Source organism: Chiloscyllium plagiosum, unplaced genomic scaffold (assembly GCF_037043375.1).
Source record: "Chiloscyllium plagiosum isolate Xiang-an unplaced genomic scaffold, Cpla_swu_hap1 HiC_scaffold_7, whole genome shotgun sequence".
In the NCBI taxonomy this organism is placed as follows: domain Eukaryota; kingdom Metazoa; phylum Chordata; class Chondrichthyes; order Orectolobiformes; family Hemiscylliidae; genus Chiloscyllium; species Chiloscyllium plagiosum.
The window spans coordinates 70,939,632-70,959,439 of NW_028270145.1; the positions used below are offsets into that span (position 1 = coordinate 70,939,632).

The following is a 19,808-nucleotide window of genomic DNA, read 5'->3' on the forward strand; positions in this document are numbered from 1 at the left end:
TGATGGCCACTTCCAGGAGCTTGACACTTTCCACTCATTCCACCTCTGTGCTGTTAATGTGTAGGAGGGGTATGAGTAACATCCCGTCGAAAGTCAATAATGAGTTTCTTGGTTTCGTTTTCCCACTTTCTCCTCATCATCTTTGATCCCCTTAACAATCATGAACCTATCTATCGCTGTCTTAAATATACTCAATAAACATGGCCTTCATATCCTTCTGTAGTGATGAATTCCATAGATTCAGCACTCTCTGGCTGAAAAGGTTTCTTCTCATCCCCATTCTAAAGGGTCTTCCCTTTACCGTAAGGCTGTGCCCTCGGGTCCTTGTTACTCCTGCTAATGGAAACATCCTCCCAACGTCCACTCTATCCAGGCCTTTCAATATTCTGTAAGTTTCAATTAAATCCCCCCTCATCCTTCTAAACTCAATTGGGTTTCGACCCACAGTTCTCAAATGTTCCTCATATGTTAAGCCTTTCATTCCTGGGATCATTCTCGTGAATCTCCTCTGAACACACTACGGGGCCAATACATCCTTCCTGAGATATGGGCCTAAAGTTGCTCACAGTATTCTAAATGTGGTCTGACCAGAGCTTTATTAAGTGTCAGAACATCATCCCTCCTTATATATTCGAGTCCTCTTGAAATAAATGCCATCATTGTATTTGCCTTCCTAACTACTGAGCTGAAAAATGTGTTGCTGGAAAAGCGCAGCAGGTCAGGCTCAAAGGAGCAGGAGAATTGACGTTTCGGGCATAAGCCCTTTTTCAGGAATAAGGAGGGTGTGCCAAGCAGGCTAAGATAAAAGGTAGGGAGGAGAGACTTGGGGGAGGGGCATTGGGAATGCGATAGGTGGAAGGAGGTTAAGGTGAGTGTGATAGGCCGGAGAGGGGTTGGGGGCGGAAAGGTTGGGAAGAAGATTGCAGGTCAAGAAGGCGGTGCTGAGTCCGAGGGTTGGGACTGAGAAAAGGTGGGGGGAGGGGAAATGAGGAAGGTGGAGAAATCTGCATGCATCCCTTGTGGTTGGAGGGTTCCTAGGCAGAAGATGAGGCGCTCTTCCTCCAGGCGTTGTGTTGCCATGGTCTGGCGATGGAGGAGGCCAAGGACCTGCATGTCCTTAGCGGAGTGGGAGGGAGAGTTAAAGTGTTCCGCCATGGGGCGGTTGGTTGGTGCAGGTGTCCCAGAGGGAAGTGAGGGGGCAGGTGTGGGCGCAAGTTTTGCATTTCTTGCGGTTGCAGGGCAATTTCCCCTCAGACGTGGTTGATGATGCTATCCACCGCATCTCCTCCACTTCCCGCTCCTCTGCCCTTGAACCCCGCCCCTCCAATTCTCACCAGGACAGAATCCCACTGGTCCTCACCTACCACCCCATCAACCTCCAGATACATCGCATCATCCTTCGTCATTTCCGCCACCTCCAAACAGGCCCCACCACCAAGGATATATTTCCCTCCCCTCCCCTATCAGTGTTCCGGAAAGACCACTCCCTCCGCGACTCCCTCGTCAGGTCCACACCCCCACCAACCCAACCTCCACTCCCAGCACCTTCCCCTGCAACCTCAAGAAATGCAAACCTTGCGCCCACACCTCCCCCCTCACTTCCCTCCAAGGCCCCAAGGGATCCTTCCATATGCATCACAAATTCACCTGCACCTCCACACACATCATTTGCTGTATCCGCTGCACCCGATGTGGCCTCCTATACATTGGGGAGACAGGCCGCCTACTTGTGGAATGTTTCAGAGAACACCTCTGGGACACCCGCACCAACCAACCCAACCGCCCTGCGGCTGAACACTTTAACTCCCCCTCCCACTCCGCCAAGGACATGCAGGTCCTTGGCCTCCTCCATCGCCAGACCATGGCAACACGACGCCTGGAGGAAGTGCGCCTCATCTTCCGCTTAGGAACCCTCCAACCACAAGGGATGAATGCAGATTTCTCCACCTTCCTCATTTCCCCTCCCCCTCACCTTTTTTCAGTCCCAACCCTCGGACTCAGCACCGCCTTCTTGACCTGCAATCTTCTTCTCGATCTCTCCGCACCCCAACCCCTCTCCGGCTTATCACCCTCGCCTTAACCTCCTTCCCAATGCCCCTCCCCCAAGTCTCTCCTCCCTACCTTTTATCTTAGCCTGCTTGGCACACCCTCCTCATTCCTGAAGAAGGGCTTATGCCTGAAATGTCGATTCTCCTACTCCTTTGATGCTGCCTGACCTGCTGCGCTTTTCCAGCAACACATTTTTCAGCTCTGATCTCCAGCATCTGCAGTCCTCACTTTTTCCTAACTACTGACTCAACCTACAAGGTAACCTTAAGAGAATTCTGGACTAGGATTCCCATGTCCCTCTGCACTTAAGATTTCTGTATTTTCACCATACTTGGAAAATAGTCTCTGCCTCTGTCCAAGTTATATTCCAGCTGCGACATCTTTGCCCACTTATCTATCCTGTCTAAAGCCTTCTGGAGCCTCCCCACTTTCTCAATACTACCTGCCCCCCATCTATCTTTGTCTCATCTGCAAGCTTAGCCAGAATGCTACCATTAGCTACCATCCTGAGGAGCATCCTTTTATTCCCACTCTCTACTTTCTGCCAGACAGCCAACCTTCTATCCATGCTAGCACCTTGCTTGTAACAACATGGGCCCTTATCTTATTCAGTAGACTCCTGTGTGGCGCCTTATCAAAGGCCTTCTGGAAGTCCAGATAGATAACATCCATTGGCTGCCCTTTGTCTAACCTGCCTGTTACCTCCTCAGAGAAGTCTAACAAATTTGTCAGGCATGACGTCCCCTTGATGAATCCATGCTGACTTTGCCCTATTTTACCATGCACTTCCAAGTATACAGAAATCTCATCTTTAAATGGTCTCCAAAATCTTACCAACAACCAAGGTCAGGCTAATCAACTTGTAATTTCCCACCTTTTGACTTACTCCCTTCTTAAACAGGAAGTTGCATTAGTAATTTTCCAGTCCTCTGGGACCCTCTCTTTACTTTGACAAATGTATGGCATAACCAGATCTGTCCTTATACAAAGTTAAAAATCACACAACACAGGTTATAGTCCAACAGGTTTAATTGGAAGCACACTAGCTTTTGGAGCGTCGCTCCTTCATCACGTGATATCCTATGTGATGGGTATTTGATTGTTTCCAAATCAGCTATATGATCTAGTTCTTTGCAGGATTTGACCATTGTTTCTTGAGTAATTCTTATGGTATGTGAAAATTGGCAAGGCCAACATTTGTTGCCCATCACTAGTTTCCCTTGAACTTATTTGCTTTCTCGGCTATTTCAGAGGGTAGTAAAGAACCAACCAGATTATTATGATCATATGTAGGCCTGATAAGATATGAATGATAGATGTCCTTCCCTAAAGGACATTAGTGAACCAGATTTTTCTATGACAGTCAGCAATGGTTACATGGTCACCAATAGACAAGCATACGTTTTAATTGCAGACTTTATTGAATTCAAATATCATCATGTGCCATTGTGGGATTTGAACCTTTGTCCCGAGAACATTAGGCTCGAACTCTGGATTATTTTTAATAAGCTTCAAGTCACTTTACATTTAATGACCATGGTATTTACCATACAAATAGTGAGCTATGTGAGACTCTTCAACTGAGGGTAGTGAAGGGGTTAGGAAATAGGAAGAGGAACTGTTTCTAATAAATTGAATAACAAATATCCAAACTTTTGAAAATGTTGTGCAGCTTTATTGCTGCCTATGTATATACAAATTGTGTCTAACAGTGGACATCAGTTTTATTCAGAAGAGTTTTAAAATTTCACAAAAATAGGTAGGGTAAAACACCCAAACATGCACTGTATGACATGTACAAGCCTTGCTGAATGTTCTGAACAGATTCTGATAGTGATCTATTGACCAGAAATTCCTGAATGTTTTTCTTTCCCCTTGTTGTCTTATTCCTCTTTAAGTACAATACAATATACAGTAGTGCAATACAGCACAGGCCCTTCAGCCCACCAAACCTGTGCCGATTCCTAACCTTTACTTAGACTTGTTACTTATTTACCCATACGAAGTTTTTATCCATCTTTTCACCTCCCATTCATGTGTCTATCAAGAAATGCCTTAAAAGTTGCTAACGTGCTGAAATAACTCCACAGAGACTGGTATCCCATCACAAGTCACTGTACCTTTAGAATGTCAGTATACTTGTAAAAAGGCCTTTACTATCCATGAACTCAATGTGGCTAATTGCTTCAATATCATAGCTTTAAATGAAACCTGGATATGGGATCTGTCTGCCAATAGAAGCCCACCCCCTTGGCCTGCCCAGATGATTTCTTCACTAAAGCTGTACTTTATCCACTTTGTTAGTTTCTGGCAGCTACCGTGTTTTTCAGTTTGTTTCACTCTCTCACCTCTTATTTAACCAAGCATAATAAAATGTTTCTGACCACAATATCTTCACTGCTTTCCTTCCTCAAAAGTTCCACTGAGTGTCTTCTCATTCTCAGTAATTTCAATTTCATGTCCTTTCTCCTTGGAGTTCCTATGCTGCCTTACCCTCCCCCTCCATGTAAACTTCCTAATCCGTAGTCATGCCCATTTGTCTGACCTTGCCCTTTTATGTGGCCTTGCTACTCACATCATATCAATCATAGATAAAATTATCCCTTAACTCTTCCTTCTATTGTTCTATACCAACATCCTCCTTCCTCCTCCCAGCTACATTTCCTTCTGTGTCCAGCTCAGAAATAAACTTTCCAACTCATTTACAACTGTACTTCGGAAAATCCTCCTGAATCTGTGGTTATTTTTCACTGTAGTATTTCTGCAGAGCCAATACATTCAATCTTACCCTCATGTCTCCTTTGAAGCCCTCATCCCTATTAAAACCATCACTGTCTTTTTCAACCTGGCTGTTTCCCAGGTACAGCCCTCATTTTCATTCTATAATATACTCAAACACAAGCTTGAAAGGTCCCATCTTGCATCATCATCCTGGAATGCAAACATAACCGCTGACATCTTTACGACAAACCATCTTCTTAAAACTCAACACCTCTTTCACTCTCAGCTATAACATTAAGGGTAAGAAACTTCACAATGATTGAGATATCTGATCAGCTGTTTCTGTCACTTGCCTTCCAAAACATGTTGGGTTAAACATTCTTTATGCTTCCTTTACCTGAGCCCTGAACCCAACACATTTTGAGTTTCTCTGTTATCTTGAGCTTATCTTTTACATGAATCCCACTTCACGTCCTCTTGATGTTGTCCTCACTAAACCGTTGACTTTTCACTTCCCTTCCATATCCCCATATTGTGAACTTTTCTATTTTTAGGTACTGTCTGCTTCCATCGAATCTCCCACCACCAAACATTTTCTCAAAAAACAACTCTAGGATCCCTTAATCCTTTCTAATGACTGACAATATCCAAATCCACTGACCTATCCAGATAAATGAACATTAAATCTATGGCCTCTGTTCCTGGCACTCTATGTTTGAGTCACTACATTCTGATCCAGCTGACTGGCCTCTTCTTACTCCTCATCTACATGCTGTCCATCCATAGCATCATCCAAAAGCACATTGCCTTTTTGACCTAAACACTGACAACACCCAGCTCTGATTCATCACCACGCCTATAAACGTCTCCATTATCTTTAAATTATCAGACTGCTTACCTAATACCTGATACTGGACATGCAGAAATTTCCTTCAGATAAAGGTTGCTTACGCTACCAACCAAAACTTCTTGCCGCTTGACACTGACTCCATCCTTCTTCCTGGCATTTTTCCACTGGTTGAAAAAACAAGTTGGTGTCAGGTTTGGTAGATGAGCTTTTGACCACAAATTTGCAGCCTCACTTATATCCACCTCTGTAATGTCACCTGGCTCTGCTGTGCTTCAGCTCATCTGCTTTTGTAGTGTTTGATACCTCCAGACTTGACATTTTATGAGGGGCAACCAAAGGCTTGCTCAAAGAATTGAACTGTAAGGGGCATCTGAAGGAAGTACAGATTAATGACAAGGTAACAAAGGGAGAATTCCAGTTCATGAGACCTGAGCAGTTCAAACTGCAGCTACGATCATTAGACAAAAGGTACAATGAACAATAAACCTGAGTAAGAGTACTAAGTTCAATGAGATTATTGTAGAGAAAGGGAGATATATCAGCAAGGTAATGAAAAAATTCAAAAAGCACAATGAAAATGTCAAAATTGTGACATTGCAGGGATGGACGCTGTTTGGGCAAATACTATATAATGTGATAGTTATTTGGGAGCTAGGGAATATAGATACTGAGATTTGGATGATCTGAAGTTTAAGAAATGGGTAGTTGAGGATGACAACAATAATTGAGTTGAGTTGGGGGTGGATATGGCAAGTCTTACAGTGAGGGACTGATGGTCTATGTGATAGAGAACACATGGGCTTGAAATCTCAGTTCTGTATCAAATACAATAGAGAGGATGACACAATAGACCGGAACTCTATCAACAAACAATTCGAGTTAGACTCCATCTGCTACCCACTGAGAAAAGGAACCGGAAATGACATCGCCACGGGAAATGACATCATCATAGGAAGTGATGTCACCAAGCCAAAAAAACCAAACAAAAAAATAGAAAGCAGGAATCATGTGCAGTGCTTCTTCTGAGGCTCACTGAAGATGTTACCTAATAGGGTGATGAAACATCTGGAAATGAACCTTCCAGCTCAGCAAGCAAACCTACATCCAGAGGATGACACAGTTTAGTTACCTATCACAGTGACTGGCAAAGATAAAATCAGTAACAAGGGCTTGAGGTTCAAATGAAGGAATGCCAGCTTCAATCACTTGAGATTTCAGCTCAAGAAAACTTTAGCTAATCCAAATGTTGCATGTTAAAGAAATTTGACAAAGAGAGGCAGTGGAGAAATTGGAGTAGGTGATGGAGAGATATAGGTGGGCATCATCAGCACATATATGGAAGCTGTGCTGATATATTTGGGTTGTTGGTGTGAAAGATTGCACTAGGACCCTGACTAAATGAATCAAGAATCCATTTCTCACAATGCCAGATCATCATCTGCTGAAGTTCATGGTATAAGAGTCCCATTTCCTGGTTTCACAACCACTAGCATTTGGTTTGAAATTGGAAATCTTGGCAATATTTTCCAAGCCAAGTGGAAAATAAAACTTGTGCAATCAAGCAAAATGGCAATGAGCTTATTTCGCATATGGACCATTTCACCCTGATGTCTCTGAGAGGCAGCATAAGGATGAGAAACGGACCATAGATCAATCCAAGGATGTAAAGACCGGCCAATGAGCCATTTATTGAAGGTGCTGTACCGAGTAGATAAAGTAACAAGCTTTTTGGAGCACAGAGAATTTGTTTTCAAAAGAACTAATTATAGATAAATGTATTTGATACCTAGCTTGTTTCAAAGGAAAGGTTTATACAAATATAGATAGGAAAGCTCAACTTAAAAGTGCCAAGTTAATTAACCATAACTTACATTACTTTCTGTCATCTGCAGTTTGAAATTATTTTAATATTGTCCTATCCATGGACTTCCAGGATAGATTGAAAGTTTCCTTTAGGCCATTAATTCCTACCTAGTGAGAACTTGACAATAGTGACCCCAATTTACTAACAAACTTGTTAATTTTATTTCATAAATAATTTTTACTCATATCTTTACAAAATGTAGTTTATAGTACAGGTAGAGACTAAAGGATAGCAAAAAACTGCAACACATTGAAATGTTAAATGATATTATATATTCTACACAATGAAGTATTGATACTGACTCTGAGTGAAAAGGGGATTAGGCAAGCTGCTATTAATGGCTTGCTGTGTTAGTTGTGTTGTGTGAAGTAGTGAGCTTATCAAGAGTATGTTCATGAACACAGCGGTGTATTCTTTTTTTCTAAAGTAGATAATTAACTAATTAGATTAACAAATGCATTGCTTGCTGAAAAAGTTTGTTTCGTTTCAGGATATTAAATACTACTTTATTTGAAAGCTGGGAGATTGTTGGTCCATACCCATCATGGTGGATTTTCAACTTGCTTTTGTTGCTGCTTCAGCTGTTGCATAGTTTCTGGTCATATCTCATCATAAGGATCACATGCAAAGCTATTGCTAAAGGAAAGGTATGTTCTCCTTCATACAACAGCAAGCTACTGTGGATCCTGGAAATCTGTTAAGTCTGCTAAGGAGACCTGGATATATGTTGCAATATGTTGTGCCACAGTATTTAATAAAGTAGCCATCTCTATAACTCAGCTATTTCCAGTCATCTGAAAGCCAACTTGCATTTTAACCCTTGCAAATAGCAGCATTGCAACTGATCTTAATGTCTTCAGTTAGAACTGAAAAGTATGACTGGAGTGCCAGTCATTTGGGTTACCCAAAGAAATTTTGGAAGCCAAAAAGAGATCTGAGTAGTGATTAAGCAGTTAGGTCCTTTTTAAAACACTGCCTGTCCAGGAGGAACAAAAGCATTTACCTCCAGACTCTTAACCACTGATTATAGCCTTTCACCACTACCAAGATTGACCGACCCCAATTTTTGCCTTTTTCTCCCCTCCCAATGGTTGTGTTCCAAGGTCCTCCTGCCAAACTTTGATAGTTTTGGTTTATTTGGAAGCATTCTGAACAGTCCTCAGCCATGGCCTTTTACTACCATTGGACACATCACCATTCACCTAGAAGATGGTCAATCTGGAAAAAGCACAGCAGGTCAGGCAACATCCGAGAAGCAGGAGAGTCGACTCTTCTGCTCCTTGGACACTGAGTGACCTGATGTGCTTTTTCCAGAGCCACGCTTTATCAACTCTGACTCTCCGGCATCTGCATTCCTCACCATCTCCTAGGTGGTCAGTCTGTCAATTGGACTGTCAAATTTCCCCCTGAGCAGGAAATAATGAGATTGAAATCCTCCTGTTAAATTTTGCAGTGCATCATGTGCCTCTGATGTCTCCACCTTCCATCTCTCCCAATCCTTACCCCCATCCTCCCCCCCCCCCCCCCCCACCACCACCAACCCCACACCACCTAGAATGACACTTCTCCTCTCTCTCCTTCCAAAGTTGAGGCCATGTTTTCCCAAAAGCAATCTGTTTCTCTTTTTTTCTGAAATCTTCCTACCTCTTTGCTTTGGTAATGTCATAATCAGGAATTATGAATTTTAAAGAGTGTTAAATTAATTTTTTTTTGCTGAAATATTCGCCATTTTGATTCTGCAGTACCATCATTGATTTTTAAACAGCTAGGTTAAACTTGTGTTTAAATATAGTCACTAGCTTTCTGTACAACTGTATTCAGTGTACCAAATGACATAGCCCAGCTATTTCTTCAAGGTCTTGGCAACATTAGAGAACAATCAAGTCAGTAAATAGACTAATAAAACAAAAGCAAGGTTGCTCAGACAAATAATTAAAGTTCTAGTGGCACTAATTGTTAGATTTGATTCTTTTACATGCCCAAAATTGCTGGCAATACAACTAAATTATGTTGTTGACAATTTGTATTGGTATCTAATCTACAAGTTGTTTGCAGACTTAAAATAAAAAAAGGTTCTATCGAAATGCTTCAGTTCTGATCAACTGATCATTACGGTAAAAACAAGAACAACCTATATTTGTTTGAAGTCTCCAATACATGAAAAAATTAATGCATATCACAAGGCATTATGTAGGGCAACAAAAAGTCCTGGTCATGAAGAGTCTGATTGGAGGAGAGTGAGGTGTTAAGGCAGAAGAATTGATGGCCTCTGGGACTTATATGAAACCTATTAATAATGAGGCAAAAGTAGGGGGTGATGGGAAGAGGCCAACATCAGGATTGACCTAGGTAGGTAGATCAACAATGATTTAATTGAATGACAACTTCTGTTACTTTGTTCCCATCTGTAATATGGCACAACTGAGGAGAGAGTACGGTATCCTACAAGAAAATTGTGAGCTGTGTTTTAAGAGGTACTATGGAGTTCTCCACCCACTCCTAAAAAGTCATTTGGAAGGGGAAGCCTGCCTACAATCTCTAAACCTCTCAACCTCCTACAAAATTTCAGACAGGTTGGGATAGGCAGATAAAAGGTGACATGAAGGCCATCTGTGGATTTTATGTGCTCTCAATCCTATAGCCTGGGAGGTGCATAAAATGCAGCCCTATATACACTAGTGCTGAGTATTGTTACTGTAGCTCATTAACTTTGAATAGTGGTACAGAAGATATCATGCCAAACTATGTTTTCTCTTATTCTACTTGTTTAATCTCTTCCTCGTCCAAACTTGAAAGGCTGGGAAATGGAATCCTTTACATGTAAGTTTCACTGGTTAAAATCTCCAAATGTATTTCCTAATCATTAGAATAATGTTTTTATTCTTTTCCCATTATTCTTAATGTGATCTTTGTTAATGCTCCCATAGATGCCATATTTCATTTTATATGTAAATTATTCACTGTAGCAAAATGTATTCATTTCAATAATAATTCAATAATAAGTACTTAACACAGAGTTATATTTAGTATAAAGGCTACAGGTTTCAAACACCTTGAATTGACAGCAATATCACAATTTAAATCTCTATTTGCTGCAGTTTGGATTTTAATTGCATCATGAATTGTTAGTAGCGCCACTGCAGGAAAGATTTTGGGAACCACAGGATACATTTAGCAAGCCTTGAGCAAATTGCAGAAGGAGTAAAGGGTATCTGGTCCGGCAGCAGGGAACAGTGTCAGGTCTCAGTGGGTGAGAGGTGTCAAGTTTCACCTAAGTGCTCAGTACCCAATGGGAAAAAAGAAATTTCCATTCAGCAAACAATTGGAGCTGTCCATCAAAATGCTTATTTGATAGGCACCTCATTGTGAAAATGATAGCTGAGGAAATCAGTCAAGCAGCATAAACCTACAATGGTTTATCAGAAGAGGCATTCTGAAATACCAAGCATCTTTCTTTTAGCTTCACACTTTTTTTAAAAGTTCCATAGAATTCCTACAGTGCAGAAGAGATAATTCAGCCCTTCAACTCTGCACTTTTGAATTTTCTCACCCAGGCCCACACCCCACCTTATCCTGTAACGCCGCATTTGCCATGGTTAATCAACATAGCCTTCACATCCCTGGATACTGCAGCATGTCCAATCTACCTAACCAGCAATCTTTAGACTGCAGGAGGAAACCAGAGCACCTGGAGGAAACCCACGCAGACACGGAGAGAATGTGCAAACTCCACACAGACAGTCACCCAAGGCTGGAATCAAACTAGAGTCCCTTGCACTGTGAGGCAGCAGTGCTAACCACTGAGCCACTGTGCCGCTTAGGTCCTTCACAATGTTGGCAGTCTTAATAAGTTAATATACATTTTGCACAATTGTATGCTATTTCACAATCCCAAAGGATGAGCTATCTCTGCCAAATGAGTCCCAGGAGTAGAACCAAAGGGGAGAAACATAAAACATTTATCCACCCCTCAATGCTCTTCATCCCCACACACACTCCGTTCCCTACCCAAGCCAACCCTTGCCAACCTAATGTCCGATGTCCATACACATAACCGGCATTCTCTCTAATTTTCTTTTCAGCAGCAAATTCTGGAACTGGAACTCAGTGCTTGCCTGTGCAGAGCCTTCGGGAGAACATTGCCCAAAACCTCTCGTGTGCCACCCTGTACCTCATTACTGATCCCTCATGCACCACATGTCACTGTTCTATCTTAGTGCATACTTCTACCTTCCACTCTATCCCTCTTCATGTACCTAAGCAATCCATGCACATGGGAGAAAAAAAATACAGTTCTATTACTTAAAGGTCTAGATTGCAGAATACAGCCTATTGAGAAAAGTGCTGTCTTTATAAAAACACATTTTTGTAGATAGGTTGCCACACATTGACATTTCATGGCAGTTTTTGACAACTCTTAACAAAATGGACGATTCCAAGAGCTTTATGCACCTTTTACAAATAATCTTCTCCACTGTTGACAAGCCACAATAGTACATTAATCCATCCATCCCTCCCCACAAATGATTTATGTTCCTCAACACTGGGGCGGCACATTGGCTCAGTGGTTAGCACTGTTGCCTCACAGCACCAGAGACCCGGGTTCAATGCTCGCCTCAGGTGACTGTCTGTGTAGAGTTTGCATATTCTCCCTGTGTTTGCGTGGGTTTGCTCCGGTTTCCTCCCACAGTCCAAAAATGTGCAGGTTAGGTGAATTGGCTATGCTAAATTTTCTGTAGTGTTAGGTGAAAGGGGTACATGTAGGGGAATGGGTCTGGGTGGGTTGTGCTTCAGCGGGTCGGTGTGGACTTGTTGGGCCTGTTTCCACGGTGTAGGTAATCTAAGACTTGATGTCCATTCTAAAGGATCCTGATCACCATCATTCCTCATGTATCCATGGACCACATTCCCAGGGATACCTCAGCTCTCTAATCAGGTACCATACCTATCCAAAAACAATACACAATGGGTAAAACTCCATGTTTAAGAAACCAGGCACTCCAAAATCAGATCTTTTTGATAATTTAAATAGCCAGTTCTGTCCAGAAATTGTGCATGAGCAAATTATGGACTATCCTTCAATCCCAAAATAAGAAATCAGTTTGGGTTGGCACATTGATTCCTCAACTTATTCCAGCATATCACCCCAGTTCAGACACTCACTACAATGGTAAAAATCAGGCCTGGTATTTTAGTGGATCATACAATCATTCTTATAAATGCCAATGAGCATAGGTCAAACCTGTATAAACCTTCCTTATAAAACAAACCTTTCTCCTCAGGAAATCAGTTGAGTGAATGTTTTCTGAAGAAATTCTAATGCAGTTATATTCTTTCTTAAGTGAAAAGATCAAAAATGTGTGCAGCACTCCAAATGCAGCCTAACAAAAGTACAACTGTAGCAAAATTTCAAAAGGTGCATTCGTCTTGCAATAATTGCCAATGTTCTTTTGCCATCTTAAATCACTTGCTGAACTTGCATTTGTTTGTGTGTAAAGGGGTATCTTCAGCTTCCTGTGAATTAAATAGCTAAATCATACAGGGTGAGGTGAATGACATGGGCTTTGACAATATTTATGCCAGAATCAGATGAGAAGTCTGTCTAGGTCTATCTCGCAAGCATCTCATTTTAGCTTTTATATTTATGAAAAGCAGTAGTGAGATTCACAATAGGCAGCTACAAAATTTCAATTAATGGTGATTATTGCTCATTAAATATCTTTTTGATGCCCACCTCACCTCATTAATATTCCTATCTGAATATGATCTGTTAAAACAGCAGAAATAAAAAGCTGATATATTTGCATTAAATATTAAATTTCAAGAGTGCTTATTATGAGTTGCCAATCCTGTAAACTTCTTATTTATTTTCCTGTTAGATTATAGTCTCTTAACTCTTTATTTTCTATGTAAATTTATGGTCATAAATTTTATGTTCGTACTAACCAATTTCCTATAGTTTTTGATCCAACCTATTCATCTCAGCTGCCATGTTAATTTAGGCTTCCTGAATGCAATATTGTGCTTTAGATTTGCATGACTCCACTCTGATTATTTAGTGAGAAAATGCATTCTCTTTGTTGTCATGGCTAACTTGCATTCCTAATTTCAATGTCAGGTGTCAAAGGATGATCGAAGTGACATTGAAACCAGCTCTGACGAAGAAGATTCAACACCTTCTACGTCAAAAAGTGGACATAACAGCACTACCAATGGGACAAATGGCTACCTAAGTAGCGGTCTTTATTCCGAGGAACATTAATTATTTGTATGGGAAGTACTTATATTGTGTTGCAACCCTGTTAATTGTATGTATGGCACGCACAGCCTGAAATTATGATCCAAGAAGTATTTCACAAAATGTGTTATTGAATGCGTTTTATCACCTATATCCGTATCAGATAACGGTTTAGAAATATCAAACATTCTGATAGTGCACTGCCATTTCTGTACGAGAACGAATGACAATAAACATTATGTACATGTTGGCATGCTATATATAGTCTAACTCAATGGGAATGGTATTTTCATATGTATTGTCTTTGTATATTACATTATTTATTTTTATATGTTTGAGATTTGTGGTAAAAGGGAATTTTCAGTGGTTTACTCTGCCAGTAATTCATTGGGAAGAGTAAAAGCCATTATAGATTAATTATGTTGTGCACAGCTCAATCTGCTGAAATTTGTGACCTGTCACATTTCGTAGATCACTTCGAGCTCTCAAGTACTGTGGTTTAGCCAGCAGTAGTGATATGTTCCATGCTTTCTTTTGTGTTATTTCCTTTCAAAATTTCAATGATATTTGAAAGAGGCCATTTTGTCCCCATTGGAAGTAAGCAAAATCTGAATGCTGGAGACAAAGTGCTAAACTATATAACAAGATTGCTTTAAGTATGTTTCTGTGGAACAGTCCAATCACCTTTCAATTTGTGAAACTGATAAATAAAAAAAACACTTCTTTCCGTGTAACATCAATGCAAAATGTAACTATTTTGTTCCTTATTAGGATGAAACGAACCAACTCTATTGAGACTGGCCTTCAATGTCCCAAGGAAAAACACAGGATAGAAAGAAATGTATGGGTAGCTATCCAGAGAAAGCATTGTGAGGGTTGAATAGGCTAGTATGTGTTTTCTTTATACTTTGTTGTAATAAAATTAAACATAATATGTAAATAATTCACTTAAACCATGCTTTGTTATTCCTAGAATTTACTATCATAAAGGAAACAATGCATACATCCAGTTCTCATTTCAATTGACTGATTACTGACCCAACCATGTCGCGGCAAAGAAGGTTAACATTTTCGAAGATCAATTTATTACTCATTAATAGAAAATGGACATTACTGGCTATATCAGCAGTTATCACCAATCCATTGGGGTGGCACGGTGGCTCAGTGGTTAGCACTGCTGCCTCACAGTGCCAGAGACCCAGATTCAATTCGGACAACTGTCTATGTGGAGTTTGCACATTCTCCCCGTGTCTGTGTGAGTTTCCCCTGGGTGCTCCGGTTTCCTCCCACAGTCCAAAGATTTGCAGGTCGGGTGAATTGGCCATGCTAAAATGCGCATACTGTTAGGTGCATTGGTCAGAGGGAGGTGGGTCTCGGTGAGTTACTCTGCGGAGGGTCAGTGTGTACTTGTTGGGCCAAAGGGCCTGTTTCCACACTGTAGGGGAATCTAATCTAATCCTTGTTGCCCATGAGAAGGTGGTAATAAGCTGCTTTCTTGAGCCGCTGCAGACTCACAATGTCGATAGGAAGGGAGGAAGTTCCATGATTTTGATCCAGCAACACTGAAGGAACAGCAACACATTTCTGCCCCCACCCCAGTCTGACCTATCACCCTCACCTTGACCTCTTTCCACCTATCACATTTCTGATGCCCCTCCCCCAAGTCCCTCCTCCCTACCTTTTATCTTAGCCTGCTGGACAAACTTTCCTCATTCCTGAAGAAGGGCTTATGCCCGAAACGTCGATTCTCCTGTTCCCTGGATGCTGCCTGACCTGCTGCGCTTTTCCAGCAACACATTTTCAGCTGTGGGTGACTTGGACAGGGACACGCAGGTGATAATGTTCTCATGTATCTGCTGCTCATGCCCTTCTGAATGGAAGTGCTCATGGGTTAGAAAGGTGTTGTTGAAGGTGCATCTTGTAGACGGTGCATACTGCTGTGGAGAAAGTTTTGGATGTCGAGAAAATACAGGGCATTCTGCTAGAAAGTGTTTCATTAACACAAATTCTCTATAACACGATCGACGAATTGGGGACACCCTTTCTAAAGCGCCAAGTTTTAAAGCGTGTATTGGTTATAACGATTCCGGCCCCATTAGTTTAAATGGTGCTTCTATTACGTGATTTTCTTATTACACAAAATTGCATGAGAACAGATCTACTGCATCACAGCAGAACTGACTGTATTGTGGAACTGCTTGGTTGGTGTTGCAACAAGTTCTAGAGCATGAGTTTAAATACTAGTGCTGGAATGTTATCAAGGCATCATTGCAATACCCAATGCATCCATCCTTTTCTTGATATCGTGAAGAATGAACTGAAATGGCTGAAAACTTGTATTTATGGTTATCCACTCAGCTGTTCAGGCTGATGACTGTTGCAAATGCTTCAGCCTTTTTTTTAATGCATTGATGTGCTGGGCTTCCCCTCATTTAAAGATGAGGCTACTTGTGGAGTCTCATTTTCCAGTGAGTTCTTTAATTTCTTTATCAGGAATTATTATTCCTTTATTTGAAGGCTGGTGGGAAGATTAGAAGGTGCTGGTATCAAATGCAGACTGCATTGGACTTCTCACTTTTTTGGAGTTTTCAAAATAGAAGTTGGTAAGTATTTGTTGGATAAAGATTTCTAGGTTATGAAGTTGAGTTGGCAGATATGCCTGATCTCTTGAAGGATGCTTTGAGGACATCCCTGAATCATTCCCACTGCCCTCGTTAGGGTTTCCTGCATGAATGAGTTGCAAGTAAAGCAGTCATTTTAGAAGTCAGGCGTTAGGTACACAAACAATATGTCCTGCTGAGTGTTATGAGTAACAAAAAGAGAAATTGCTGGAAAGGCCCAGCAGGTCTGGCAGCATCTGCGGACAGAAATCAGAGTAAACATTTATCAGTGTTTCAATGCAAGGCAAGTTGACTTGGGACAACAAGCTGATTGGATAATCTTTCTTGGCACTGGACTTGAAGTATCTTGTAGCCGCACCACTGATGGCAATTCTCTTGTGCCTTGAGGTGACTTCTACAAGCTGTCCTCAGGATTTTACATGTTTCAACAATCTTCTACACTCCAATAGGCATAGGCACAATCTGTTCAACCAGTACTTCTAAAAAACACCTTATTCATAGAAATGAATTAAGTCAATGTTACAATTATACCCTTTATCAAAAAATAGATAAAGTGTGGATGAAATCTTGGCTGAGTTAGCTAAATTTCTGTCTGGATTCAGAAGTGCACTTTGATGTATGAATATTGACACCTTTTTTGGAGGAAATCTGGTTTTCTGATCTTGCAGCATTTCCTTCTGGCCTTTTAGCTATTGGGAACGTCTACTGTGTAAAACACACACACCATCCCCCTCTGCAGGTGGGGTGCCTATTTTAAATAGGCTATAAATATATTTCTTCCTGCACACCATTTCTAGTGCTGTGGGATAATGGAAGCCCCTTAAAAACAAGATGATTTTGACAATTTGTGAAGAAAATGGAAAGCATGGTGTAGACTCTGGAACATTTTGAAAGGTACATGAAAAATGTTTTTACATTTTCAAATTTCACTATGATTGGGTAAATATGTTTTCACTTCTGTGGTTCATATTAGGAATCTGGCTTTAATGGTAAATTGACCCTTACTTTACAAATGCTGTGCATTGAGTAATTCGAGGTAGGATGGAATAGTATGGGTGTGCGGGAGTGAAGGAGATATGGATGAGTTTTAAGGGCGTTTGAAAATTATTAGGAGCTGCCGGAAAAAAGTTAAGACCATAAGACATAGGAGCGGAAGTAAGGCCATTCGGCCCATTAAGTCCACTCCACCATTCAATCATGGCTGATGGGCATTTCAACTCCACTTACCCGCATTCTCCCCGTAGCCCTTAATTCCTTGTGACATCAAGAATTTATCAATTTCTGCCTTGAAGACATTTAGCGATGAATTCCACAGGCCCACCACTCTCTGGCTGAAGAAATGTCTCCGCATTTCTGTTCTGAATTTACCCCCTCTAATTCTAAGGCTGTGTCCACAGGTCCTAGTCTCCTCACCTAACGGAAACAATTTCCTAGCGTGCGCCCTTTCCAAGCCATGTATTATCTTGTAAGTTTCTATTAGATCTCCCCTTAATCTTCTAAACTCCAATAATACAATCCCAGGATCCTCAGCCATTCCTCGTATGTTAGACCTACCATTCCAGGGATCATCCATGTGAATCTCCGCTGGACACGCTCCAGTGCCAGTATGTCCTTCCTGAGGTGTGGGGACCAAAACTGGACACAGTACTCCAAATGGGGCCTAACCAGAGCTTTATAAAGTCTCAGTAGCACAAAAGTGCTTTTATATTCCAACCCCCTTGAGATAATTGACAACATTGCATTCGCTTTCTTAATCACAGACTCAACCTGCATGTTTACCTTTAGAGAATCCTCAACTAGCACTCCCAGATCCCTCTGTACTTTGGCTTTACGAATTTTCTCACCGTTTAGAAAGTAATCCACGCTTCTATTCTTTTTCCCAAAGTGCAAGACCTCGCATTTGCTCACATTGAATTCCATCAGCCATTTCCTGGACCACTCTCCCAAACTGTCTAGATCCTTCTGCAGCCTCCCCACTTCCTCAGTACTACCTGCCTGTCCACCTAACTTTGTATCGTCGGCGAACTTCGCTAGAATGCCCCCAGTCCCTTCATCCAGATCATTAATATATAATGTGAACAGCTGCGGCCCCAACACTGAACCCTGCGGGACACCGCTTGTCACCAGCTGCCATTCCGAAAAAGAACCTTTTATCCCAACTCTCTGCCTCCTGTCAGACAGCCAATCCTCTATCCATACCAGTAGCTCACCTCGAACACCATGGGCCCTCACCTTGCTCAGCAGTCTCCCATGTAGCACCTTATCCAAGGCCTTTTGGAAGTCTAGGTAGACCACATCCACTGGGTTTCCCCGGTCTAACCTACTTGTCACCTCTTCAAAGAACTCCAACAGGTTTGTCAGGCACGACCTCCCCTTACTAAATCTATGTTGACTTGTTGTAATCCAACCCTGCTCTTCCAAGAATTTAGAAACCTCATCCTTAATGATGGATTCTAGAATTTTACCAACAACCGAGGTTAGGCTAATTGGCCTATAATTTTCCATCTTTTGCCTTGATCCTTTCTTGAACAAGGGGGTTACAACAGCGATCTTCCAATCTTCAGAAGTGGTAGTGTTGAGAGTTGTGTTTTCCCACTCCCAGATTCTCTTCACGTGTCTCAAATGACCACTCAAATCTCCAGAAGCACCCCAACTGTTCAGCAACAACTTATTTACACCCATGGGTTGGGTTTGTTGTCAAGAGGCAATGTCGGATCTTACGCTATCTAGCAAAATGTCATGTAGAGTCATTCCTGAGTGATACCAAGCAAATGACAATCAGCCTTTAAGCAGCTGCAAGGCAGTCATCGACAGCCCAGACTTCAACTTGTTTCACTTTCCACTAAATATAGGCTTAAATTGCATTTGCGTTCAGAATTTCTGCCTGTGATTCTATAACTCCTGTTGGGAATGCCGTAATATAAAGGAATGGATTTAAGTACCAGCAGTGAGAGAAGAGGGATAGAAAAAGAGGTTTGCCCAGGACATATCAAAGAATGCCAGATGCATAGTGGTACTATCAATATGAAATTACACAAAAAATTACCAAAGAAAACTAACCTCCAAGTTATTTACTAGCAATATTAAATAAAATAAAGTATCCATCAAAAAGGCTAAGTGAGAAAGTGTGACTTAGACCCTAAGTCATAGGAGCAGAAATTAGGCCATTCAGCCCATTGAGTCTGCTCCGCCATTTAATCATGGCTGACAAGTTTCTCCCCACAGTCCTTGATCCCCTTAATTCTCAAGAATCTATCTATCTCAGTCTTAAATATACTCAATGCCCTGTCTCCACAGCCTTCTGTGACAATGAATTCCATAGATTCACCATTCTGTGGCTGAAGAGGGATTTCCTTATCTCTGTTCTAAAAGGTCTTCCCTTTACTCTAAGGCTGTGCCCTCGGGTCTTCGTCTCTCCTAGCAATGGAAACGTCTTCTCAAAGTCTACTCTGACCAGGCCATTCA

General features: G+C 41.4%; 1 protein-coding gene and 1 long non-coding RNA gene across 5 annotated transcripts in view; one reads left to right on the forward strand and one right to left on the reverse strand.

The window, feature by feature from the left end:
- Positions 1-14,719, forward strand: part of cers6 (ceramide synthase 6) — a 255,237-nt gene extending 240,518 nt beyond the window's left edge. Inside the window, exons 9-11 of one of the 2 annotated variants that reach the window (XM_043693925.2) lie at positions 7,975-8,131; positions 10,281-10,304; positions 13,603-14,719. In XM_043693925.2, the coding sequence (XP_043549860.1) occupies positions 7,975-8,131; positions 10,281-10,304; positions 13,603-13,746 (325 nt within the window). In that variant the 3' untranslated portion in view covers positions 13,747-14,719. The remainder of the gene's footprint in view (positions 1-7,974; positions 8,132-10,280; positions 10,305-13,602) is intronic. The other variant, XM_043693926.2, reaches the window with a different exon arrangement.
- The window catches only part of LOC148149638 (uncharacterized), a 62,091-nt gene that overhangs the window by 29,103 nt on the left and 13,180 nt on the right, over positions 1-19,808 (reverse strand). The window lies entirely within an intron of this gene.